At 41.3% G+C, this 27,883-nt stretch overlaps 1 protein-coding gene across 2 annotated transcripts in view; it reads left to right on the forward strand.

Moving 5' to 3' along the window:
* The window catches only part of ankrd11 (ankyrin repeat domain 11), a 107,567-nt gene that overhangs the window by 55,181 nt on the left and 24,503 nt on the right, over positions 1-27,883 (forward strand). For both annotated transcript variants that reach the window (XM_073463746.1, XM_073463747.1), the window contains exon 3: positions 26,347-26,492. In XM_073463746.1, the coding sequence (XP_073319847.1) occupies positions 26,406-26,492 (87 nt within the window). In that variant the 5' untranslated portion in view covers positions 26,347-26,405. The remainder of the gene's footprint in view (positions 1-26,346; positions 26,493-27,883) is intronic.

Below are 27,883 nucleotides of genomic sequence, written 5' to 3' on the forward strand. Positions count from 1 at the left end.
ATTGATCGCTAAGCCTGATGGATTCTTAAGTACAGAAGGTTGGCTTGTCTGGTTGAAGCTGTCTTACATCATCTGCATTGACTCAACCTGTTCACACTGATAAGCTGACCGCCCTCAGAGAATCCTTATAATAAGTCTTCCAGCAGCGTGTGACCAAAAAAAAGTCCTGGCAGCTAAAAGGTTAATTTATAACCGGGCTGTACGTTTGAGGTTGAAAGGATCTCAGAGTAAATGACGTGTGGTTGAGCCGAGCAACGCTGCACTGGACTATGTACTGAAGCTTTTGTGTTGGTAAACACAGCAGCTGTAAAAGTGTTAAGCTGGCCCTCTTTATGACCCATCTTCAAACTGAGGAGTGTCTGCCTCACAATGCTTTCCTTTCTCTCGTTCTCACCATCTCTCTCTGTTGTTGTTCCTGTTTCTCAGTACATTATACTAATTGTTTCTCTTCACCTAGCAACATGCTTTAGCAGGCAGTTGCCTAAGCCAAATAACATTGAAGTTTTCTAAGGGCTTGCAACAGCTCGGCCTTGAAAACTTTGGTTGTCACTCATGATAGTAGAAATACCTTTTGGAATAAAGAGTTGTGACTTTTCTTCCCGTTATCTAGGTGTAATGGATTGATCATTTTTACTCTGTTATGAAAATAGAATACACTAAGCTATATGAAGTGTTTCTATTTTTTAGTCATTCTGGATTTGGCTTTAGGGAAGCATAAACCCCATCATATTGTGCGTGTGTGTGGGTGGGTGGGTGTGCACGGGCATGCACATGTCCCTCATGTGATCTGATGTAGTGTGGCTTTCTTGTGTAGGTTGCTAGGCAACATGCTGTAGAATTCTCAGTCATAATCTTTGATTTTAGCTCAGAGACACGGAGAGCAGCGAGCGGAGGAGGAAACAAGAATGAGCGAGTGTTTCAGAGTGCACGGCTAAAAAAACACATTCGGTGCCTTAACAAGCTGCAATCCTCTCGCTGTGGTCGCACTAAATTAATGGTTGCTTTTATAGATTTAATGATGATTTTTTTTTAATGGCTGGATGCGAGACAAACTGTTAAATTTGGCTATTAAGTTGCTGATCATATGAACATGAAAATACTGATCATTTCTTTTATGGGATCAGGAGTAGAAGCGAGTAGAATGCTTTCAGGTCGGTTGTTGTGAACTCCACCCGTCTGTTATTTCTTAAGAAATAAGAGGTTTAAAAAACAGAATAAAATCTACTTGTACTGTACCTTGCACTCATTTCATCGTATTTTTGATATGTTTTTGCCTCTAGCCAGAGGGGACATGAAATAAAGGTAATTATCCATTAGAACCTGACAGATTTTCAGGGCTGATACCGATATTAGGGAGTAAAAAAGTACAATATTGATAAATCAGCAAATATAAACAGATTTTTCACTGATATATCGGTCGGGTTATCCACAGAGGTAGAGTAATTTTAGTTAGAGCGCAACCAACACTGGATTTTGGGGGGCTATGCCGATGCATACATTGGAGAGCAATCGATTCATCTGCCGATATTCTTAAATACACAGAATATATACATTAACAAACATATTTTTCAGTGATCCCTCAAATGTGGTCATAAAACACTTGTGAAAAGATATGTACGTAATGGAGACGGGATGTTTTACAGCTTAACAATGAAAAATAAATGTTCTTGTCCAAAATTACATTAGGGCACTGAAACGTTAAAATTCAGTGGTAATTTGATAATTATAATAACCCCAAGCATCTTTTTTCTGCATTATGTTCTGTATTAAGGTTTACTATCTGTGCATTTTGGACAACATAAACGGCAGTATCGATACATCTGTGATAGGCCAATGTTGGTCAATAATATCAGCCAACTGATGTAACAGACAGTCCCTAAATTTAGTGATGTCAATTTATAGACTGAGTATGATGGGTGTAGTCATTTTCAGAAAGAATTAAACATGCTCATATTGTACCTCGCACTCACATTGTTTTTCTGATATTTTTGCCTCTAGTCAGAGGGGACATGCAATAAAGGTAATTATTCACAGAGGAAGGGGAATTTTAGTTGTGTTGCTCAATAGATAGAGCATGACGGGTGTAGTAATTTGGCTTATCCTGTAGTAATCCCTGCTAAGAATAAATGCAGTCATGCAGAACAGTAACAATCTCTTCCTACATCATATATCAAGTTGGTCCCAGTCATGCATTTTGATTGGCTGAGAAATTCCATGACTGCTCTCAGTCCTTATCATCATGGTATTATTCTACCTTGTTTACACTGGTTTCATTTGTAGCTTGACACTCCATATACTTAAAGCATTATGGCTAGACCACATTCAATACACGGTGCTATTCAAATCCACTTTCCCCTGGTTTAAATGTGTTATCTGTCACAGTTACCGTGTTACTGCTTTTCTAACAGTATCACAGTCTCTAATGTCTACAGCAGGATGGTGTTTTCACAGGCTTATCAAAAATCAGTGGAAGATAAACTAGAGAAGCAGAGAGATGAATATGGAGAGCCTGTTTTGAAGCAGGCTGAGCAGAAAGTAGAGGGATGGAAGAGGTGGAGGCTCATTGTTGAAACTGAATATTTCTGAGTAAAGAGCAAGTTGGTGAGCAATAACAGAGGCAAGCTAGAGAGAATAAGGATGGAAGAAAACAGCTGAGTGACGGCACAGAGGTAGTGTGTGTAGGCTGATGAGCTAGCTAGCACCCTAGCTGTAATGAAAAGCCTTTGTGTGCTTAATAAGAGTGCTGGCAGCAGTCCAGCAGCTCTGGCTAGTGTAGGATTAGGCTTGGACAATCAGGACTGCAGGATCAAAACAAGGGGCAGGAACACCAGGGTCATTCTGCTTGCTAGGATACCATCTGCCCTGCTTGCCTGCCTGCCGCAGTCAGGGGGAGGGGAAAGCAAGAGCAGAGAGAGAGAGAGAGAGAGAGAGAGAGGAATGGGGGAAGGGCAGACCAGTGCTCTACAGGCAACAACAATGTTGAGGCAGAGCTAGGCAGCTCTGTATGCAGGTCAGCTTTGCTCTGCTCAGTTCAGCATGCAGCGCTCTGCTTGCATTTGCACATACGGAAACACAGAATATATGCCTGTGCACCAGTATCATCTGCAAATGTTTACATTTAAAGACCATCTGTCTTTGCTAGAACCTCACAATAACCAGACATTTCAGTTCTGTAAAATGACCCTGATATTTAAAAACATCATCTTGCACGATAATAATGATGATAATAAACGTACCTTTGCCTGAATAATCTTATCAAATTCAGGTAAAATATAATTCCCTTTTATTGATATCCACGTCATGCAGAAATTGAACACATTTTATGTTGTTTGGTCCTTAGAAATTTAATTTTTTTTAACTGTTGAGCTCCATTGGTTTACATCAGCATAAGACAAACGGTTACAGTGATTGCGCACAGAGATCTTGTAAGAGATATTACCACTGCATGCTCTTGTTTTTCTTGTCTCCGTCCTCCCGCACTCTTGCTCTGATTTGGCAAAGAGATGCTGTATAAGAAAAATGGTTCATGTCTAGGGAAAGGTAGTATAACAGGAAATTGCATGCATAAATATGGATAAATGTGTTTGTGTTATTTCTCTCTGGCTGGGGTGGAGGGGTCTCTTGGACGACTGAGCTGATTGCTAAGGCTCTTATGGGATCTGGTTTAGTATTCCAACATCGTGCTATCAAAAAAAATAAGCTGCTGCCTTCATTTTGTGATGAACGCACTACAACAGAACAGGCTGAACACTATTTCTCAATTATCTTTTCTTTCCCTATTTCCCTAATTTCTCCTTACCTCTCCATTCGGCCTCAACGTTGTGCTTTCCCTTGCTCCCCAGTCTCAGACACAATATTTCCTGCAGGCCCCATGACACACACACTCACTCCCTCTTTCTCTCTCTCTGTTCTCACACACACACACACACACAAAGACACACAGAGCTCTGAGTAGGGGTGGCAGTCGCATTGGTTCAGTCCCCCCTTTGTGTTTGTGCCGAATAGACGTGTCCACCACCATGTGCCGTGCTTGGCCTGCACTCAGTGTTGTTGGAGCTATGTTCGTGGAGAGGCTCTCTAGCCTCTACATGAACTCCGATCTTGTAGTACGCGTGCTCGAAATTGTGTACAGTGACTCTTAACACAATTATAAGTTATTTCAAATTATTTCTAGCCTTTTTTTCTTTGCATGATTTGGAATTTCCATGACAAAGCTAAATATGTTTCTTTTATATTGGACAAGCAGGATTCAGTAGCAGACTGTGGTCAGGCTAGAGGGGGAGGGTGAAAGATGTATGGCGTGTCAGAGGACAGGAGACAGGTTGGTGTAAAGAGACAAGAGGACAGACGAGCTAAATTGAGGCTGAGGTTATGGGTGGTGGCTAAGAAAGGAGGAGAGATGGGAGGAGGTGATGTAATGTGTAACAGTATCCACGCTCTGTGTAAATGCCTGTGTGCACCTTTAGTGTGTGTATGTGTTTCCGTGCATTAGTACCGAGGGCCAGCCTGCTGCCTCTCATCAATAATTCACCAGTCCTTTTAGTACGTCTCCCCTCCTCCTAACATCCCCTCCCCCAGCTGCCTCCTCCTCTGTCCTCCCTCTTCCCCCTAACCTCGTCTCCTCCTTGGCCATCTCCTTAAAACACACACATACACCCCACACTCTAAATTACTCACCATACTCTATTTGCCCTAAGTCCCCAATCAGGACAGGCCTGTGCCCATTTCCATGCCCCTCGCCCTCCACCCACAGACAAGTGGCGGCTTTTGGAGCGTATGCCTAGCAACGCAACTAATGTCTGTAGTTTATACTCAAGTTTATGGTACGGGAGTCAAAATAGGGACATATCCCAAGATAATCCCTGTTTGTGTGTGTGAGGGACAGAGAGCCAGTGGACAGAAATGTATTCAGAGAGGTGACGTAGTTGGTTGTTTTGGTTGCAGCCGTCCTCTAGTGGATGGCAGTTTACAGCTCTTTGGCAGAGCTCCCATGGCCGCATTTACTGGTGAGGCAGCACAAAATAGAAAGAGAAAGAAAAGAGACAGTGGGGGGACAGGAGACCTACCTCTCTTCATTAAATTATTGTGATTTTTAACAATTTTGTTCTTGTTACTTTGCTTGTCCTTTGCCTTCAGTTTTATGAATTAATTGCAATGTAATGCCTTAAAAGCTAGGTACTGCAGTGGTCCCAACAATGCACTGTAACTGCCCAATATATAGATGGCCACATACTGTGTTTTGCAAAATATTCCCTTATTGTGTGCTGCGTTTTCTCCATTTTGGAATTGAATATTTATAGGCATATAGTGTGATACTTTTAGGCATCATTATTCTAAAAAAGTACTCTAGCTTGCCAATGAGGCCATGTGAGGATTTCTTTTCACATGAAACTACTTTAATTCCACAGTCTCATTCATTCTCATTCATTCCAACCAGTGTAGAGTGAGGGGCCTCACCACAGACACTGTTAATACCCCATACATTTGGATCTGAAAACTATTTCAGCTGCAAATTGTGTGGCACAGAGATTCAATACCAGGCTCTTGTGTTGTCCCATTTCCAGAATGATAGCCCTCTCCTCCGTTTTACTGCTTTTCCTTGTTCTCCTTTTCTTTCTTTTTTTTTTTTGCTTTCCCTCTGTGCTTTTCACCAAAGCTACTACTCCCCCCTCTTCTCCCAAAAACAGGCCGACCCAGCTCGGGCCCACATGTAGTGTGAAAACTGCTCCATTGTATTGGAAAATCTGTGGGAGGGACAAAAGAGGAGGAGGAACAGGGTGCAGTGGTGGAGGTGATTAGGAAACCAGATCCACGGCTCAGCTTCAAAGGGAACTGGATCTCTCTGCAGTGCTTATTGATCAACCAGGAATATTGCTAGTCTCCTTGGTATTGGAGTGAATTCTAGCTGATATATCATGGAGACACTGCACTGCCTCCACATACATTTTAATCGCAGTGCTTATCATTTTCTTGTAAGACAATGCCTGTAGCATGCAGGAGAAGAGAAGCACGGTGGTTTAATATTAGAGTTTGCTGTGTGCCTGTTCAGACAATAGAGATGTTGGGCTCTCTGTGCTAGTCAAGGTTTTGGGAAATTCGTAGAGAATTCTGTATGTCATGAAGTGCAGAGGTCAAGGGAGCAACAACAGTGACAGCTATGCCGCTTTTCCACCAAAATTAGCGGGTCTACACAGGTTTTTTAAATGCGGGTACACCTGCTGAAATGTGCGTATTTCGACCGTCCGTGATTTTTATCTGAAGTGTTACATTGTACGTCACTGACACGTTTGACATCACAAATGCGCCGGAAACAGTGGTAACAGAAGAGAAAACGACAAGAGACCCTTTGTGAAAGAAGCGTCTGTAAAACGGTGGATAAATTCTTCTGAGTGTCACAACCCCCGCGAAATGACTAGTTTCACGATCATAATTTGAACCATTCGGTCCAACAACATTAGGAAAGTCTAGAAGAGCCACACGATTAAAGGATTTTCTCCCCATTCAAGTTAGCCGGGCACTATACCGGAAGTTAGCTGGCTCGGTCAGCGATCCAGGAATTTTCATAGCCGGGAAGTCAAGCTTTTTTTTCTTCAAAACACCACTGAGCAGCTCTCATAGGAATGAACGGGGCTCCACCTCCAACAGTGTGTCCAGTAATAAAATATCCTTGAATAATTTTCAGGTAAAAAATTCCTGCCTTATTATGTGCCACCACCGGATGTTGATAACGCATCATCACTTTACACGGCGGAGTTTAGCGTGTTAACGTTAAGATCAAAGCCATGCCGAGGTGATATAAAACTGTGTCTACTGCAGAGTCAATTGACCCGGGTGTAAATGCCGAGTGTACACATTCCCATTGCGCACAAAAGCACGATCTTAGTGGGTTTAAGTGGGATTTTTGACTAGTGGAAAAGGGGTGTCATTTAACTCACTCTTTCCTGTCCTCTCATTTTCTTTTCCATCCTAATGTTATCTACCCCCCTCTTGCTTTCCTTTTTTTCCCCCTTCCCTCCCTCCCAGAGAGAAGGCGCATGCAGAGCCAAGTAAACACTTTGATATGCGGAAGGAATCTCTCCCACCCCCCACCCACCCCCTTCTTTCTCTCTCACTCTCTCCCCACAGCCTATGTAGGTCATCATGACTCACTCCTTTATGCTTCAAAAGCCGGATCCCTGCTCAGTTGCTCTATCTTGAGCCCTCTCACGTTCAGCGTTGTGTAAGAGAAGTGTGTTTGAGTGTGCAGGCAAGGGGAGCTACAGACCCACCATTTTATGTTTGAAATTGGTTTTCTGCTTCATTTGTACTCCAGGATGTCTTGAGTGTTAATTCTGGTGTTTTATTTGTTTCTCTGGTTGTGGACAAAGCTTTCACACAAGTGCAAGGTGGAAAAACTATACAATTATGTATAATACCAGTGCTGCCTGCCACTCTTCTCCTGTGTATACTGCATTCACTCTGACGTAGATGCTGGATCCATCAGCTGCGGCAAGCAGATTTAGTATTGCGTCAGAAATGAAATGCTTAGGCCTATTTCCAGATTTTAGTTTAGATTTAAGTTTGCCATCAGAGTGGCAGTTTAACGCTCTCTTTACTTTATTTTTCTGCTTGATCTTATAAGCAGGTTTTCATCTTAAAATCTGTATATTTTTTAGATTTTTTTATACATCCATAAACTTTCAAGGCATTTTAGATTAATATCACACACGCTCTCTGCTTTTAAGCTCAGACCCGTTGCGTGACCATGTTAACAATCCAATAGGGTCAAATCCAGGCCAGTGCACACTGAACATCTGTTGGTGGCGCTTGCTTTTACAAGTCTTCCAGCCTGCGACCTGTTGATGGGTTAGCTCACATTTTGGGTGAGCTTATGTTTCTCATTAAGGAGTGGGAATCTCAAACTTTGTATCATAGTATCATCTATCAAAATTTGTATTTATTTTTCTAATTGTGTGACTACTTGCCACTTTTAACACATTATTTGTTAACAATCAATAATACAAACAAACAGATGAATAGACTTCCATTATCTTTGCCTACGCTCAATCATATGTATGACACACGTTTACATCCCCCATCCACTTGGTTGAACGTATAGCCATATCTTACAAAGTTATTACAGGAACCCCTTGTATCACCCTTGTGAGGGATTGTTTAGCCATGTTCTAGTTTGGAGGGAAGCCCTTTCTGCATTGTTCCTTCCACACATGGCATAGTATCTGCATATGAATGCTGCCTTCTGCTTCTCAGCTCTGACACTAAAGCCCCCCCCTCACACAGTGGCCTCTTGACATGTGTGTGCACGTATGTGGACACGTGTGTCTGCATCGTCAAAGAGGATGAATTTTTCTGTAAATTCAAAAGTTTTACTTGACTTTTTTTAAATTTGAAATTAGCAATTGAGCAGAAACTCAGTTGCCTGTAACAAAATCCTCTTCTTATGAGATTGTGAGTGAGTTTAAATGGTATTATGAACTGCCAGGGGGCTGCAGGCTGTAGGAGGTGTTTACTCGTGAAAGCCAGACTTTGAGGAGCAGTTCACTATCCTGACCCAGATCCCAAATGGCCTTAGCGTGTCACATGTTTGTCCTTTTGTCCTCCTCTCTCCAGGGCTGCTTTCATATTGGCCAGACCTCGGATGGGAGAGAAAAGAGTGCACAGGGGCTTTCTTTTTTTTTTTTTTTTTTTTTTTATTTGATGAGTCACTCAACCGAACAAAAACAGAAGGAGGGGTGAAGGAGAAAATACAATGGCCTGCAACCCTGTCCCCCCTCCAGTGCTTCCTGAAAACACTCCGATATTACATCACATACACTGACAGTTAAGAGTGTATCTAGAAGCCCTAATGGTGGTCAACCGTTACATGCAACATTATGCCATAACATAAAAGGGCACGCTGAGAGTGCATTTAAATTGCCTGGCAAGTACAATAGGGGGGTGAAGCCGAGGAGGGACGTGCATCTGTGTGCAAGATGAGGAGGGGGGTTGGGTGTGCCGTGGTAAAATGGAAGCTTTGTGGAGGAAACCTGAGCAGGCTGGGTTTTGGGGCTGTACATTCACACACATGTATCATCTATCCCCTTTCCCTAGCATCAATGCACCCCTTGTCCTCTGAACTGCCTCACAACATTGAACCCCTTTGCAGCCACTCTTGCACTAGTAAGACCAGAAACTGGGCAAGTGACTCTTCTTCATCAACCAGGGAACAGTCCAAGCAAAGACTGAGATTGTCTCTAGTCTTGAGTTCTGTCTAATATTGTCCAGTTCAGTGAAGTGCAGCCCAACTTTGTCTTCCTGTCCCATATTCCTTAATTACTATCAACCCCTTTTTATAGTCTGGTCAACAACTTCTGTTTCCTTCAGTAACATTTGTGTGTTTTCAACCGTTGTTTGTGTGTAATTTTAGTAGTAGTCTGTCTCCGTGGCTTGGGTAAATAGAAAAGTGTGCCAACAGTGTAAACTTTCCAGATTTTGCCAGAAGGCACCATCATGACACGCATTTCTGTTCTGTAGTTTTCTCATTCTTCAGTCTCTCATGCTCATCTTCAAAGTTAGTTTTCTGCAAGAGAGTGGGCGTTTGCACTGGGCCATCAACAGGAAATTCCAGCCCTGGAGCGTGGGGGTAGGGGATGGCTGAGAGAGAGGAGAGGAAGATCAGGAGTTTGTTTGGCAGCTTTTCGAGAGCACCCAAAGGTCTCCGTCTGGTTTGGTCTGCATGAGATTGTCCTCTGGACAGCTGAATGGGAACCGAAAGAGCAATATCTTCAAAACAATATTTGCATCAGCTCTATCTTTAACTCCTTAACCTTATGTTTGTGTTGGTTAGCATGACATTATCTTTCCGCTTAACTTTGGTTTGCTTGTTGTTCTTATTTTGTTGTAATTACTCCTCATCACACTTAATTTATTTGCCTCCCTTCATTAATTTCCCACAGAACATGCGTGTGTTGTTTGTGCTCAAATTCTTTCTCCAAAAGCATTGTTGTTGCTGAAATGACTAAGCTGCTCTACCCACCATTGCTCTTAGGTTTCTAAAACTTTTAATATTATGCTCACACACATTCTCATTTACCAAAGATTTTATCCTTACGAGGGATGCAGGTTTTAAGCAGTTTAACAAATTAATAAGGGACCATATTATTATACAGAATTCGCTTTTTCCTCAATGTAATATTTTTTAAATGTACATACATAAATGAGGTGCTTGAATCATGATTTATATTAACAGGTTGACTTATAAACTAATGAACACAAAATAATGCTGTCATTCAAAAGTGCTGCTAATGTATACCCTCAACAGATGACTATACAATATTCTAAAGATGAAACATAGCTAATAATTCATTGGTTTTTACAGGTTTTGTTGGTGGATATTAAGTAGAGATTAACCATGCATGGCGGACATGGCACATAGGCTATAAGTTGCATCAATGAAAAGGGCTCTAGCCACGAGCAAGTGCCTGTTTTGAAGAGGGAAAATAAAATAAGCTAATCTGATCTCTTGACAACACACTTCAGTCTCTCTGGATTTGTTTTACTCCAGTTGGTAGAAACCAGATGGTCAGGAGGAACTGGTGTCCCGGGATGCACAAATACTGTTGTGACAACTTTTCCAGTCTGGGGAATCTATGACATTTTCCATTCCACCAGTAGATAGGATGTCACTTAGAAGGTCTTAACTTCTGTTTCGAAACTGTCTGAAGCTTGTGTAAAGAACCACTAGTCCCTAAAGACTAATGTTGGTGTCATAGTTGCAGCAGTATAGCTACGCAACAGACATCATAATAGGCATCGGCTTGTTGTGATGTCTCTTGTGCTGCTTTCTAGGCTGCACTGGGAGCCGCTCTGAGACACTGCCGCTGGTAGTGCGGCGTTAGCATGAGCAAGCTGCTAACTAAGAGAACCGACAGAACTTAACTCGGCTGGGATGTCCTCAGCATTGCTTTTTGGTGCAGTGCCAACTTCAAGCGCACATAAACTTATACACAAATGTATTCATAAAGAGCAAGGCGACACACACCTATAAACCTAAAACACACCTATTTTTTAACGTGAAGAGGAGATCATTGAGTTATCACTAATACCCTCAATCTGTATTCGTAAATTGAATGGTTTCATGGCCATTGTTCTCCTCATAAATGGCGACCAATTTTGCAGATACATAGTTTGAGTGCTACAATCTATGCATGTTCTAAAGATATCATTTGTTTTGTGTAAAAACACAAAAGAGCTTGCCACCAAGCAAATAGATGATGTTGACCGTGTATGGCATTATCATTAAAGGACTGCATGAGTTCTTAAATTCCTATCAAAGGTTTGCATCGGGTAATGGCCTTGTGAAATGTGGAATTGAAAAGGGAAATGGCCCAAGCTGTGAAAAACGCTGCTGTTTTCTATTAATATATGTTACACTTCCTTTTTGCTTTCTTATTATCATATATCCTTTATTATTCTGTGTGTTCTCTCTGCTCACATGAAAACAGTTTGTGTTACCTCTGCGGTAGGGCTGCACTGGGTTACGGGTTAAAGCTTTAATTGGCTAAATTGCATACATATGTTGATCGCAGTTGTCTGGAAGTGTGTGTGTGTCTGTGTGTGTGTCTGTGTGTAGGCTCAGATGCTCAGAAGTGATACCTTGTGAACACCGGAAGAACAATTCCCTCAGGGTAGAGCCTCTTTCAATTATTGCAGTTTTCATTTCGAACGTAGATGGAGAGCCAGTACACGCACACACTCTTATACTAAAAGATAAACAGATGCTAGTTCAAAACTGCATGCAACCTAGTTGTGTTGTGCCGCTTGGCTTAAGCATTAGGTCTAGTTGTCTAGTCATAGTGTGTTGATCAGTTTGCTGGTTTGGGGTCAGAAGAATTTGCCATCCAGTCTTTTTATGTCCCAGGTCGAGGGATGTTATGTTTGTTCTATATTTTCCAGTGCTTCCTAGCTGGTTTGGGACAGCTCTTTTTAAGCCCAAACTCAGAGACAAGTGTGTAGGGGATCATAGAATTCAGCCTTTAACTCTGTTTGGCCGGAGGACCCTGTGATGTGTGGTCACAGCAGGCATTTGTCCCTCTAAGCTATGTTGCTCTTTTACAGTGTATATTTTGGGATCTTGCCACAAATGCTACAAGCCAACGGTGTCATGACTTCAGTTATGCCACACATAACTTTGGCTCAGATGGAATCGCAATTTTCAAGCCAAGAATCAAGATCATAGTTGCAGTTGTTGTATAATTAATTTTTTTGTTATTATCTATGTTGATATGTTATATTTACAACAGTGTAAAGCTGAAATTATTAATTAATAAATTGATAAGCTAATTAACATAAAAACAATTTGATAATTGAAGGATGAAGATGGCAGACAATTACATGGGAAAGGTCAGTGTCTTCTCCCGTTTGGTGAAATGTTTTCTCTCAGAAAAACTCACAAAAAATGTTTTTTATTTAATACCGAGGCAAATGTTGGTATCATTTTATTGGAGATTTTCAGAGGGCTCTTGCCTCTGTCCTTAGATATCCTGAATAGCACTTGCTCAAGTCACTAATTGGAGAATTTTTGTTCAATCTGATGAGTTTATTGATTGTTCCATTATGAGTGACTGTGGTCTACCACAAACCCTACATGGTCAGTTCAGTTCTTAGTTTGTCTGGCTACCTGTTTTGTCTGGCTACCGGATTATTTGTTTTGCATCATTAGTATTTACTCCACTAAGGTTAGGGTTTCTTTAGCTATCTTAAATACAGAAAACTGTTTCATGACGACAATGTATTCAGAGATGCATTACATGCATGCACATGGCAGCTATGGATGTGTGTAACAATGTGTTGCACACACCCATAGCTGATTTTGGAATTCATCTTTAGCTTCAGCTAAATTTGAACCATACCCTCAGGACAAGTACACTGACTAACTGAAACTGTGTGGAGGGGCTGGAAATCTTTTGGATTCCTAAATTGATTGATAGTTTCTGAATCGATTCTTGAGATCCACTGTGTGGTTATTCACGTTTTGTCTGCATCTGCTACATTAGTTCCAGGTAAAGTCATTGTTATTCAAATATCTACACAGGCGCAGATCTCAGGAAATGAATCGGATTGTGGATCAAGTTATTTTGTTCAGCTGGTCTTATTAGTTAGGTGCTCTACTCCACTAGCATTAGCTTATCTGTGGGTGATTGGGTACAAAGGTCCAAAAAATACTTCACTTTAGTCATGCAAACTAATAAAGTTAATAAATGAAAATGTCGTTTCTGAAGATGAAACACAAGATAACTGGCATTGCTATGTGGTCTTATGGTTGAATTCTCCTTATCTGCTTGGTTAACATAACTTGCTACAACATGCAAATGCTGATTTTTGGTATTGGTGAATCAATTCATAATACTGGAGGTTAAAATAGTGGTTATTATGTAAATTAATGCCCGACTTGTCTAAAACTTACGACTCGCTGAACTCCTTACATAATTTTAGGTTGGTAATATATGTAACGACTGGCCTCGCAATTAGCACAAGTTAGACTGACGGACAGCTACACAAGCAGTTGAAGTTCTAACGTCTTTGCCTTGACTGTTAAGTTATTGTCTCTCCTCAGACGTGTGCAGTTGAAGAGTTATTTTGACGTACTGGTATGTTGTGTGAAAGTGCTGTTTCTGTTCTTGCAGCGCATTCAGAAATGGAAATTAGAATGTCATATACCTTTTTAGTTATTTAGTCCAAACTCACAGTTAATGTTAAAGATTGTTTAAAGAGTTTTTTACAATTGTCTTGTACAAAGATATCTATTGCACCATAGTTGCACTGCAATTAGCAGAACTGCACAGACAACACCAACCTGAAACTGAAGTATTAATACAATTTTGAAGACTATAGGGCCAGGAAACACATTATCATAGTTCGGATCATTCGAAATTACAGTTATTGCAGTCAATAGGATGTTTAAAAGTAGGGCAATGTTGCATCTAAGGATTTCTGCCACGTCTGAGTGAATGCAGTGGTGCATCACAGTCTTAGAAGATGTGAGAGCTCCTGTTCTGGATGATGACACTGTAGTGTTTAACCATTTGTTTGTGCTGGGCATCAGAAGCTTAACTGAAATTTGTATTCAAGTGAGATATTAGTCAGCTCAGCTTGGAGACATCGTCTCAAGGAGAAAGATTTCTGAGCTTTCCCAAGACTTCTAAATGGTATTCACACACCTTTCAGTTCATGCACTGATATGCATATGTGTACATGTAAGTGTAACACACCCTAAAAAATCTGCTCATACATGTTCTCACTAAGAATATTCATATGTATATATTCTTATTAAGATTATGCACATGCCCTCACCACAGCCTCAGTCTGGCATCAGTTCCCTGCCCCCTCTTAAAGCAGGCACCGCCCCAGCCCTCAGCTGGCTGTGCTCTGCAGTAGCAGGCCTTTCATCCCTTCATCCTTCCATCCCTCCATCCGGCCCTGCCCAGTGATTTATAATTCATCTGGGATCCTGCCTCCCTCCACCCCTCTGCACCAGGACAGCATTAACATTCTGTTTGGTCCCCAGCTACGCTGCACCCACGTGCGTATGTTGTGTGTGTCTGAGGAATGACTCCTCGGCCCAGCCAGAGAGGCTCCATTTGGAATGGCTGTATGTGTTCATTCTGTTCTGGCTCTGCCTGCGTTCCTCTGTCATTGGTGGGATCAGGTTTCTTGTCTGGCTGTCTGTCTGCGGCTGGTCTCTGCTGTTGGTTCTCCTTCTCCCCGCATGTGCCAAGTCAGCTGCCTGTCCCACCTTCTGGTCCCTGTGTAATAACAGAAAGACATTTTTAAGAGAATAGGTATGATTCACGATTCAAATTAAACATGTGACATCTATTTTTACTAAGCTAAAGTAGACCCAACATGTTATAAATTTCAGGGACGTTTTACTACCCATCTCCAGGGTTCCAGATTATTTTATTCTGCTAGGAACACAGTTGCACCAATCCAACTTTATGAACACCAAATAAATCCACATGAATAGTTACTAACTCTTTCTAGTTTCTCATCAATCCAACTGTTTTAAGTCTCCATGGACATCCTGTATTTATTTTCTTTCTTGTGTTATTTTATGCATTGATTAATTTGAGTTAAACGTCATACATATTACTGTGTGTGTTTTGTATGAATGCTGTTTTCTAGCTCAGCGACATTTTCTTACATTAAAGTAGGTGTACTTACTTACCTGAAGGTTTGAAAGCAATATAATATGTAAGCTTGCCTGTGTTTATGCTCAAGGTTTTGGTGATAGTGTACACCTTTCTCTGTCAATGTGAACACGAGGACAAACAAAATGGGACTGTAGCTGAAAAGGAAAAAGGCTAATGTTTTCACCTTTTAGGTACTACATTAGATCAGTGCATTTTAACAGGCGACATGTGAGCTAGTTGGTCTGAATACTGTCGTATTTAGTTGTTTAGATAAAATGTAACACTTGCTTGCTAAAAAACAACAAAATATAAACTACAGTAACATTACGATAATATGTATTTAAATCCCCATCTTTCATAAATGTTGGAATAACTACGTTTGGATCTTGTATTGTGCCTACTATAATTAGAATTCATGTTTCATCACATAGAGGTGTATATGAGGAGCTGTACAGCCTGACGAACAGGTCTCAACATTACAAAAGGGTTCATCCTTATTACAATAAATCAATCAGTAATGTGCCTGATGTTTCGATGTGCAATCACGGCTTCACCTTCTATTGCTGTTGAAGCAGGGCTTCAGAATAACCTTTATCACTGATAAACAATTTTAACCATCCTGAAATGAATGTCAGCTGTCTCAGTAATCAAATTTTTGTTTCTCTACTTTTTTTTTATTATCATTAATATTCTAAATGCTATATTTTAGGTGAAATGTCTTCAGTTGCCTATGATATAGCACTAAGAATTACCATGACATGGATGACTGAGAACATTCATCAACATTATCATTTTTACTTGTTAGTTAAAAGTATTGGCATTTAAAGTATTTTTTTCCTCTGAACTGTACTCAGCTGAAGTACTTCAGTACATTTATTTACTGTAAACTTGATGTGTTGTCAAATCAAACTGCAATTTGCTTCATGTTCCTCTGAACAGATACTCGCAGTCCTGCTGTGTTTAGCTGATAGCTCCATGCTATGAGCTCAGTTCCATGCTAACATCTAACTAGCTCTCTTCCACCCACTTTCAGCGTGGATTTGTTGTTCAAATGCAGCATTGTCAGGGCAAAATATGCCACATCTATCGGTGATTTGTTTACTGCGTGTTCACAGGGTGTTTTTCTTATTAGCCAGCCAATGATGGCAAAAGCATGAGAAGCAATGCTCTGTTGTTGATGTTGCTCAGTTCAGTAGTTCATTCGTTAAGAGGTAGTTAGACATGCTTAGAAAAATCTCCTGAAGATGTCTCCCTGGACTATGACCCACCGTTAGTCTTGGACCTTGTTTTCCAGCGAGACAAGGTATTCAGTTGGAGTGATGAATATGAAGAATAAGGGCCCAGTCGTCGCCTTTATTGTGATAAAAGACGTACATAGCAAAACTGTGAAGACTGTGATGTGAAAATGTTTTTTCTTTGTTGTAGTCATCTAGCTTTCATTCCTTCCGAGGTTGATTGTGTTTGTAATTACACACCTTGCACAACTGCTCCTGCAAAATTAATGTAATGCAATAACATATAGTTATATAGTGATTATTGTGGCAAGAAAATGAGCATGAATCAAATGCTGAAATCAGAAGAAACGATAAAAAAAACAAGAAAACCCATGACAGGTCGTAATGAAGCAGGCTCCAGTAGGTGTCTGCAAGAGAGACTTTGTGAAGGGAAAAAAACAAATGGCCCGCTGAGAGCCTAATCATTATCCTTTAAACAGATCTTCTTTACCCAAGAAAAAAGAGCGCCTGGTGCAAGAGATAAAGAATGTGTAAAGACTGTTGTAGCCATGTGCAGCCATACAACAGACAGAATAAATCACCGCAAAAACAGCGCTGAGTGTCTGGGGTATCTGTCCCTTTGTATGACACTGGTGCAGCATTTTAAATGAAAACTTTTGTCAGAATTGTATCCTGGCATACAGTCTGCTTCAAAAGTGGGATGCTTTTGAGATGATGGCAGTTTTTACATCTGTGTGTGTGTGTGTGTGTGTGTGTGTGTGTGTTTGTGTTTGTTAGCCATTATAATGCTCATCTGTGGAAAGGTCATATCCACCCTCTGTGCCTCTCCTCCCTTGCCTCTCTCGCTCTGTTCATTATCCATCCAGGCTTCCTCCCTCTGCTCTGCATTTATTTTTACCTCCTCACGTAATCCTTAATTAATGTAGATCCAGTCACCGTGCCTCACATTCTACTACCATACACACTTACTTGTACACATACACACTCACTCATTCATGTTCTCTTGAGCAGGCACACGCACATTCAATCATTTATCATCTGTCAGTCTCTTGCAGAAGCATAATGATGTAGATCACACACACACACACACACACACACATCTTAACACGTTGCACACTTTACAATAATAGGCAGATGGGTTGGCCTCATTGCTTAGTGAGCTAAAGCATATACCGAACAACCATCATGTTCTGGGTTCAAATCTGGACTGGGACCCCTGACGCATGTCAGCTCCTATATTCTCCAGCTGTTGGTCCAGATGGTCCAAAATAAAAACAATTACACAGCAGAGACATTTCTGGTTATTTGATCCTGACTTATTTCTCTTTTTTACAGAATACCAATTTTAAAAGGAAGAAGAAAAAATACGCCTTTAACTTATCAATACTGGTTTATTAAAGGTCGCCATATTTCATTTAGATTCGGATTGTGTGCAGGTACTTGAGTCTTGCGTCTTGATGAGTCCAGAGAATGACTAGATTCTGGTATTTTTAAATGTATAAAAAGCTTCATGTGGAGCTTGAGAGGTTTCTTCTTTTAGTCCAAACTGTGATTGTGATATACCCTTTTCACTATTACACACAAACACACACATATGCATTGAATAAATGTTCACTGATTTCCTTGTTGTTTTCCATGTTTCAAATCTGAGACTCCCTTTCAATGTCCACCATAAGCTGTGAGCACCAAACACTTGCGTCTTTAATTGACGTCACCCGTATGATCAGATCCTAAATGCAAGGGGCTGCATATAGCTGTTTGATGAATAGGACAGTACTTCAGGCTGCGGTGCTGGCTTTGATTCTTTAATTTAAGTGTAAAGTTATTACACTCATGTTGGTAATCTGTGTGTTTGAATAGTCGTCTTTTTCCTGTTGCATTTGTATCTGTGTATCTCATGTTGTATATCTTCAGTGGAGATCCAAGTTGTTAGTCTAGCTCTATGAGGCGCGTTTTTGTTTCTTGGTTGGATGTTGATTTAGTCACCATTTAAGTCAGTTAGTGTTTGATGTAGGAAGGGTTATGCCCATCCTGATAATTACATTATTGATTTATACATATTTTATCAACTCCAAATATGACAATAAAAAATGACAATAATATCACAATTCTTCCTGATATAATATTGTCCAACAAAAGGTAGTTAATTGCGACAGGTCTAGGAAGTGTCAAGACGTGTAATTCTGTGCCAGAGATGTATTCTTTACTCAGGCACTTGCATCCTTAATTGTTTCTTTACAGTAACCACTGAGTTTATTTAATGTACAACAAAGTTGTATAATGCACTACCTACACTGGTCATATCTTTAATTCCTCCAGATGTCAGCAACACATTAAATGCTTAATTGTTTTACGTTCCTGCCATGGTGGAGCAAAATGTTTCATGGGGACGGTGTGGCTTTGTTCTAGATTTTGTAGATGAGCATCTAAGTATGGAAGAAATGTTGATACTGATCTGAGCTGTTTAGAGTTATGAGTCCAAATATTCTGCAAACCACTTCTTGAAATATTGGATGTTTTACTTGTTAATTTCATTAAGGGCTGATACCCAATGACTGGTAAACTCAACAAACTCAACAAATTATTTGTTAGAGGCACAGATTTCATAGCTGTACATATGTGATGAAATATTTAGTGCTCATGCTGGCTCTGAAAAATTTGTATTTGTACAGAACTGTTTCTGTCTTGTGATCTAAATTCAGTGAGCTGCTCAGTGTGGGTGTAGCTTAAGGGTAAGGCTGGAAGTGGCTAGCCATCTAGCTGCTTTATACGTGCTGCCACACACACTCTCAAGAGATAACAGACTTAGCGTGTGCCAAACGATTTCTGACTGGAGTACTTACGGTATCAGGCAAGAAGAATTTGTGGTGTTGAGTTGAAATAAAGTATCACTCGTTAAAGAATACACTCTGGTAGCAAGGACACCTTTGAGATAAATTGTTGTTATTTTGGTGCATTCTGTGCTTGTCTCTGTCTGATAATGATCCTAATCAGCCTGGGTACATTGCCTGCACAGGGAGATGGTTCTACCAAACACTGTTGTTCTTTCCATCAGTCCTGCTTAACAGCCACTCAGTCAGAACATGTGAAAATAAGGCCAAGCTATCCAGAGAAGTGGAGCGAATGATGTGGCCTCAGATAATGTTTGAAGTACCATTTTTGTTGTTGTTGTTGTTGTGTTTGTTGTAGTGATGGTAGTGCTTCAAACCTCTATTGATTATACTGCAAGATAGTGTGTTCACTACAAAGGTTTCAACATGTTCATTCAGATAAAGCTTTACCGCACAAACTCTCCTTTCAGTATCCTGACTATTTTGAAATGTACAAACATTGATGCAAAGTGACTATAGACTGCTGTGTGCATCTGTGTTAATTGTTTTAGAAATTATGTTTGAGTCTATGAATGAGTGAAACAGCTCTGTGTGGTCAGACGGTGAGCCAAAGGTCAGAAAGTGATTGAATCCTCATTGCTTGAGGTTGATATGCAGGGGCACTCTTCCATCAATAGGTTCCCTCTCTACGTTCCCAGCTCTTTCACTTGCTTCTCTGATAGGCCTGCATCTGTCTCATCCCTAAGTTGCTAGGCAACAGGCTTTCCTTGTGTGTGCGTGTGTGTCTGTGTGCTCACACGTTGCTGTGGCAATGTCAGGCTTTCGCCTGTGTGAGGGGAGAGAGATGTTGAGAATGGAGAGAAGGGCAGATGAGAGAGAAGTACTCAGAGAGGAGAGGGGGAAGAAATGAGAATGAGTCAGAGCACTGATGTAGCTGAGGAATAGAAGAGGAGAGAGCCAAAAAGCACTAGATTGTTTCTGGCCTTTCCTGCAGCTTCGCTGCATATATATACAGGCCTGCCACTATCTTTGCGAGGTCACTGGCAAAGACGGCATGATTTACCAGACTGGCAGGCAGGCAGGCTGCAAGCACTGAGCTGTTATTGGATGGAACAGAGAGGTGTAAGGGAGAGTGAACGTGCTCAGAATAGAAAATCGGACCAAGTGATTGGTTTCCTCCCCACATCTCACTCCTCTCCTGCTCTCTGGCTCTCTCTACTTCTAGAGTCTTATGGATAATAGGACCACTCCCACTCACTCACATTTCAAATATACTTTGTCATTTCCAGAAGCCCTTCTGTATCACCTGCTGCACATATCGACATTTAAGCTTGAGACCTTGTTTTAAAAAGGAAAATAAATGTAAGATTGAGATCCAAATAGTGTGTTAATTAACCCAAAAAGCAGTTCTTGGAACATAGTGTATATAGGCTAGCATACTAAACTCATATATTTTCCCAAAACAAACTGTGAAAGCTCATGTAGGAGCTTGGTCTCCATCTCCAGGAAGTACATATAATCATAGCTCTTTATTACCACACTTTGCACACAGCAATCCTGCTATTTTCTTAGCTCCTTTTATAAGCGCACAGTCCTGTTCTAGCATAATGCATCTCTCCTCTCAGCGTTTGTTTGTGTGTGTGTGTGTGTGTGTGTGTGTGTGTGTGTGTGTGTGTGTGTGTGTTCATGTGTCAGTCTCTTCTTTCTCTACGCAGGTTTATAATGAAGTGAATGGGCCCAGGTCAGGGACTGAGCAGCCAGGCTGGGCTCTGGTTGCCAGGATACAGCAGCCGAGCCCGGCTGGCTTTATTTGCATTCCAAACAGGCTAGCTAGCTGCTGCTGCTGTCCTTCTATAGACCACTCTCCTGTATGGCATGTCAATAGACTGCCACAGACACTGCAGTACAGTTGGCCAATTGTTTCTATTTTAATATCGTCCAATCGTAGTTACTCAAGATTGCAGATAGGTGATCCAATTGGCAGGGGATGGCAGGAGTTGGAGGGGTAGGGGGAAGAAATAGGAGGCAGTAATGGATGACACTTGACCATTGAAATAATGGTGCTGAATCAAAACACAACAAGCTGTGTCAGTATCTGTGGCTTTCACTCGATTGGCACTATTTGCCCATTGCCTTTGGTTTGAGGGACTTCAAGGACCTTTGTGCTAACAGAATGCTGTTATGTGCAGAGTGCAATAACATTGCTCCAACAACATTTGCCGTTGAATGCCCCTAAAAACGCATTCAGACATTCTGTGTTTTTAGCTATTAGCATTAGCCATAAACTAGTGGAACTATGCAACACGGATTACTGTCAATTTATTTCATCCTATAGATGCATATATGTTAAGTTGCAAGTAGGGCAGCTTGATATGGAAAAAAAATAATAAAATCATATAGCGATTATCTTCGCTTTATTGTGATTGTGATATGATTCACAATTAGTGGTAATGATCATTTCTGCATCACAATTTTCATTTCTGTGAAAAAAACTATTAAAGTCATGATGATCTGACATTTGTTGGGGTTTGTACCAAACAAAGATGTTTTCTTACATCAGGAGAACAAGATTTTAGGCCAGGGCATCTCTGCAGCACTATAGTACTTCCTTATAAAATCACACAGTTGACCTTTTATTGAAGATTGCAGTTTCTGGATTTGGATATTGCACTCAGCCATATTATGATTTTGATATTTCGATTAATTGTACAGCCCTTGAGACAGGGACACGTTATTTGTCAAAATTGCATCCTAGTCACTGTCACTGCACATCTTCTTATAAATATTCTTAAAAGGCACTCACTACAACAAAACGTTGTTCTACGTACACCTCAGTTCTGTTGCTGGCTCCTAATTGATTCTGTTGCTGCAACAGGGGTGGTCACTTTCAAAGGGAGTCTTGCGCAATAAAAGAATTAACTTAAAAATGCATTTTGTGACTCATAGACATCTCTGGTATGAGGACACTTTGACCCGTATAACAGTTACTTCACCGTTTATGTTATTGTGTGTAAGCCGTAGCATATCTGTTAACCGACACAGAGATATCAGTTGACTGACTGCCAGGGAGTGTGCTGCTGATTTGTATCTGATTGTGCAATAGGCAATGGGGTTTTTGCACACACCACACACAAACACGAGCACAGACAGAGAGCAGCATGCCCATCCCTGCTGCAGCTGCTGTGTTGTTCAGCTGTCGGTGTGGAAAATGTGAGGTGTGTTTCTGTGTGTACAATGACAGTCATGAGTTAGGAGTGGCATGGTGTTGGCGCAAACAACTACTTTTCTTCTCTGCACCTGCACCTTCACTTCTGCTCAGCTATGTGTGTGTGCATTGACATCTTTGTGTTTTCCCATTGCTGTATTTTGTTTCGTTGTTTATAATCAGGAGTACACGATGTAGCAAAATTGCTTGCAATCATAAAAATTGATATAGTAGAAATTGGTCCAAGAGCCCTCGAGGTTTGGGGTCACATTTTTGTTTATTTTTAGTGCAGCAGAAGTATGTAACAAAATTAGCATTTTCATAAAGACACAGTAGATCTTACGTTGGTGGACCGTCACACCTCAATAAATGCATGTATGAGTGCATCCCTGGTATTTTACTCTATATATTATCATTTTTTTTGAATATAACATAATGTAGATCTAAGTACATGACCAATAATAGCCCTTCCCAGACATTTGAAATGAATGTCTTGTGCAAAACAGCGCAATGAAATGAATGATTCGTAATTATTGTTATTGGATAGCCTAATTTTTATACAGGTTAGCCATCAGGTTGCTAGGTATCACTAGCTTTCTTATCTTGCGTATGACAATATCCCACAGTTCCATTGCTGGTTTCAGCTTGACCTACATTTCCTTTTCAATCAATAAAAGTGACGTTTGCAATTCCTGTCCGTCTTGCAGTGCAATCAGTGAAGCAGGGTCGTGTTGTCCTTTTTCCACAGTCAGATATTCATTTTCATGACCGTATGTCAGTTTTTTTCCCCATTTGATTATACATTTTAATGTAGTATATTGTTGACAGCCTTAATACACCTGTTCACAGCGTTTTACAAGGGCTGAGATGGTGCCATTAAATCGCTAACAGCTATTTAGCTTAATAGCAAGAGTGGGCTGGACACGCGACACATTGTCATTACTGACATTGTTTGAACTGGATGAGCCACTGTTCATTTAGCATGACAGTTTCACCAGTGGTGAAATTGTTAAACACAGACAAGACATGTAGGTTTTTTAAATCACTGCACATTGTCAGTCTTGAAGCTGACCTTAATGTTATGTTTCCCCAATAAATGAAGCTGGTACCATAACATCCTGATGTAGGTTTGTGGTGTGTCAGTGCATCTGTGAGTGTGCACAGTATGCTGCAATATGCTGAAGTGTTGGCCTCTATCTGACCGCAGAGGGAGTGGCTCAGAGGATAGAGAGGATGAAGAGAGAGGCGAATGGGGGGCATAGCAAAAAAGGGGTGTGTGTGTGACTGTGTGTGTGTTTATACAAGTGAGAGAGAAGGGATGGATAGTAGTACTGGCAGGCCTTGTCCTTCATTGGGAAGAGATTGCTTCTCTGGCTCACCTCTCACCACTTCCTTCTGCAGTCATCATCTCCATGGCCAAGTCTAACTTGGCTGACGTCATGCATAAAACATTAAAACTCCACAGTGCTGCGCCTCTGTTTTTTTTCTTGTCAGTGCATGATTATTATTAAGTGGTACAACAGTCAGCAGACAATAATCAATCAGTTGCTCATACATTAAATCTGACTTCCCTTTTTGAATATTTAACTAAAGCAGATTTAACTTTTCTCTGATATCAATATTTTTACTGATATTTTATAACTACAAATCCTATCCTGTTGTTAGGGTAAGGTAGGGAATATTATATATTTATGTATTTGATTCATTGAAAGTCTCACCACAAACCCATTTAGTTCCCCTCTAGCACTAAAACTTTGCAATACAGTCTGACAGTTCATATGATGACTTGATGTTGGTCTAGAACGTTCATTACTTCTCCTTAGTCCCACTATTTGTGTCCCTTCCCCGGAATATGTATTTATAAACGGAACCTAGCAAGCCCACCCTGGTTGTAGCTTTTGTGGTGGTTTGCAAGCTAGCCATGCTTGGTTTCCATTACATTACATGCTCTGTTTTTGTTTGTTTGTTTAAGAATATCATAAATTATGTTTTACCAGCCTGATTTTCTACATTCATAATCCAAAGCATGGTGTGCTCTCTGCTCCGAGGGCGAATAGACGACCTTCTCAGTCAAGCTCTGAATATAAACTTGTGACCAAATGCATGGCAGCTTGACTACATCACAAAAGATATGATATTCTGTTCTATTGCAAAGAAATTTTAACTAGTTTTCTTATGCTGGGTTTGTCAAAATTGGTTAAAACACTCAGACCCTCATGTAAACACATCTACACATGAGAAATTAATCAACAGTTTAATGGCGTCAACACCTGACTGAGCGAAACACACTCACACTGTTAGCAGATGTAATGCATCTTCTGATTGAGATGGAATTACAAAGGAAATGAGGCTCTGTGGTTTTGAACAGGGTTTCCTCTCCCTGTGTTTGCCTTTGTGTGACTGCTAGCTTGAAAACATTATTTTCCTGTATTTCACATGTCAGCGAAAAGGCTCTGTTGCTATAACCGCCCATCATAGTAGTCCCAAAATAGTGCACCGATTATTGTTCTCGAAGCTTAGTTGACCCAGTTTGAGATGTGTGTGTGTTGCTGCAAGGTTTGTTTATTTCTGAGAGTAGTCGACCTTCCTGCCACTTTGTTTGGTGGGGAGAGAGGTGGGAAGTTAAGGGGAGGTTGGAGCGAGTGCCCTAGGAGTAGCAAAGAGGGAGTAACAATAAGCCATAAGAGAGAGGAAAGAGTCTGTGGTTTGCTGTCTCTCTTTCCATATACCAGTAAAAGAGGAGCAGTACATCCTCTGTAGCTGTGTGCCTCTCTGGTTGGCTGGCTGGCTGGCTGTCTTGACTTGACTGACTTGACTGGAGGGATATAAATAGCAGTCTTTGAATAGGATAACTGCAGAGGGAAGGGAAGGAGGCTGGGGGGAGGGGAAGGGAGATGGAAGTGGCGCCAGAGAAGATAGGAGTGCCAGTGTCTCAGAGTAGAGGGAGGGGGGGGAGAGGATGCAGCCATGGTCTCATCTGTTCATTCACTCATTCACTCACCCAGTCACAAGGATGATCATACTTGGACGCACTCAGAGCAGAAATTGCATTATGAAGGAGAGAATTGAGGGATGGAATGTATGATTAATTCATGGCCCTGTGAAGCAGAAGGCCTCAGTTCATGAAGGAAGGCAGAGGATAGTAATGCACATACTGCTGTTGTGTACTTGCACACAGGTCAAAGTAGACACACAGTGCTTTAAACTGTACTGAACACTCTCATCTATAAGTTCATGTCAATACCGATCAGTCATACCAGGCAGATTTCTAGTTGTTGTTTTTTTGTCAGAAGGCTATGGCTGATCTTCTTAACTGCCTATGGGAGGGATGCCATGAATTAGGACAGGGTAAAGCCTACAATTACAAGGGTGGCAAGCTATGGCAGTAAGTAGCTGTTAGGGTTTTGTTGAGACGTGCCAGTCACGTTCCTGGAGAATTCCTCAGCTGTTCCCAGCTCTCTCAGTATCCCACAACATTGAAGTTATGCAATATCATCCCTGGTCTGTCTGTTGTCATTCCTAATTTCCAGTATATAACTGCTTCAGTTGTAGTATTACTGATATGAATGGGGTGCCTCTGTTGGATTGTAGTTTCTCTTGCTTTGAAGTAAGCTGAGATAAAGTTAGCACAGATTACCAAGCATGTTTAAAGGTATTTGGGCAGACCTAGCTTGATCTTGCCTGGAGCAGCTAAGCTTTTTGCCGGCCACAGCTGCAACCCAGCCCGCTGTCCTCCCTCACAAACCGCTCTTCCTCTAGAATAGCGGTGTAATGGTTGAAAATACAGTGCTTGATGTACCGCTAATGGCTGTATTGTCTGGCAGTGTGTAAATGTTTTCAAAGAAATTCAGTGGCCAGTTGCTAATCTCCCCCACCGTCTTTTTTTCCCTTTCCCTTTGTTCCAGACGGTTGATGACGATGCAATGGCAGCGTGAATGAAGCTTGGCGTGGGGAGAGCTGAACGATGCCCAAAGGTGGGGGTTCTAAAACCCCCCAGCTGGACCACTTCCCACTCAACACCGACATGGTGGAAAAGCAGGGTGGGAAGAAGGTAAGACTGAAACACAGACACAGAGTCCTATAATCAAATGTTTGTTTACAGCATGTAATCTTGTTTTCAAGTGCTTTTTGTCCTTGAAACCAGACGGTGATCCACTACATCTGATCAACAATTATAAAACCTTGGAAGGCCCTAATAGTCAAAATAAATAAGCCATACAACAGAAAGTACGTGCCCACCCTAATGCTGTTTTTCCACTAGCACTTTTGGCCGTGCCAAGTCAAATCAAGCCGCGCTGATTTGCTTTTCCATTACCAGTTTTACTGCGCTGAGTCGAGCCGGGCCACGCTGGCGATGGATCTGCTCCGGGGTAGGGCCAAGCTGCGACCGCCCCACCTCCAAGCGGGCCGCGGTGACGTCTCGCGACTGCAGCAAGCCCATAACAAGCAACTGTCTCCCCTTCACATCGATACTAAACTGTCTATGCAGGAAACCTGAGAGAAAGACGTTTTTAAGAGATCAGGTCCATTAATTATGATAGCGTCAAAATCGTTGTATCCTTCAAAATGATCGCAATGTTTTGGGTGTTTTATGTTTGTTTTTCTTTTGTTTTTCAAAAACATGCTGCCCACAGTGGGATCTATTTAATAGTGATAAACAACTCATCACTGTACTGAGAACAAGAACTTAATGTTATTTACACTAACAGGGCTGTTTCCTTGGATTCATACATGTGATGTATTAACCAGTGATGACCACAGGAACGCAAATTCCTTCTAAATTCAGTGTAGTTACTATTTCCCAACTTTACCAAGACCACCTAAATGCACAATTACACAACTGACTCTTACATAACAGATTGTTGGATAATGATGGCTGCAAAGAATGCATTGTTTGTGTCCTTGAAACCCGGGCAAAGGAAGACTGAATTTTTCATCTAGGGGCACCTTTTAGGGGATAGCTTTGTTGGCCTGTTAACACATATTTGCTTTAAATGCAGGCTGTGAAAGGAGCACCCCCTTAATTTGACACAGGTACAGTCATGTTGTTTGCTGTGTTTGGCGCAGCTTGATGATGTCACAGTGTGTGCCAACTATTAAGCTACCACCAGCAGCACCAAGAGGCTGAGAGAGGAGAGGTACAGCGTATGCAGGCATGGATTTACAGCCCTCTGCAAAGGATTGCATCAGACTCTGGCATGGAGGAAGGGAGGGAGGGAATGAAGCGCACAGGGGTGGGCGGAAAACGGAGTGAGACGAAAAGAGCAGGCATTGCTAGGAGACCATCAAACAGGGTGTCTTATGAAGGCAGATCTGAGGAAAGTCTCTCGCTGTCAGAGCCTTCTTTAAATTGAATTCAGCAATAAACAGCCCACCTCAACTCTGGAGATAAACTTTGGTGATATGAGCATTTTCTACCAGTGCAATGAAGCTCTGTGTTTA

This window comes from Pagrus major, chromosome 4, assembly GCF_040436345.1.
Source record: "Pagrus major chromosome 4, Pma_NU_1.0".
Classification (NCBI taxonomy): Eukaryota; Metazoa; Chordata; class Actinopteri; order Spariformes; family Sparidae; genus Pagrus; species Pagrus major.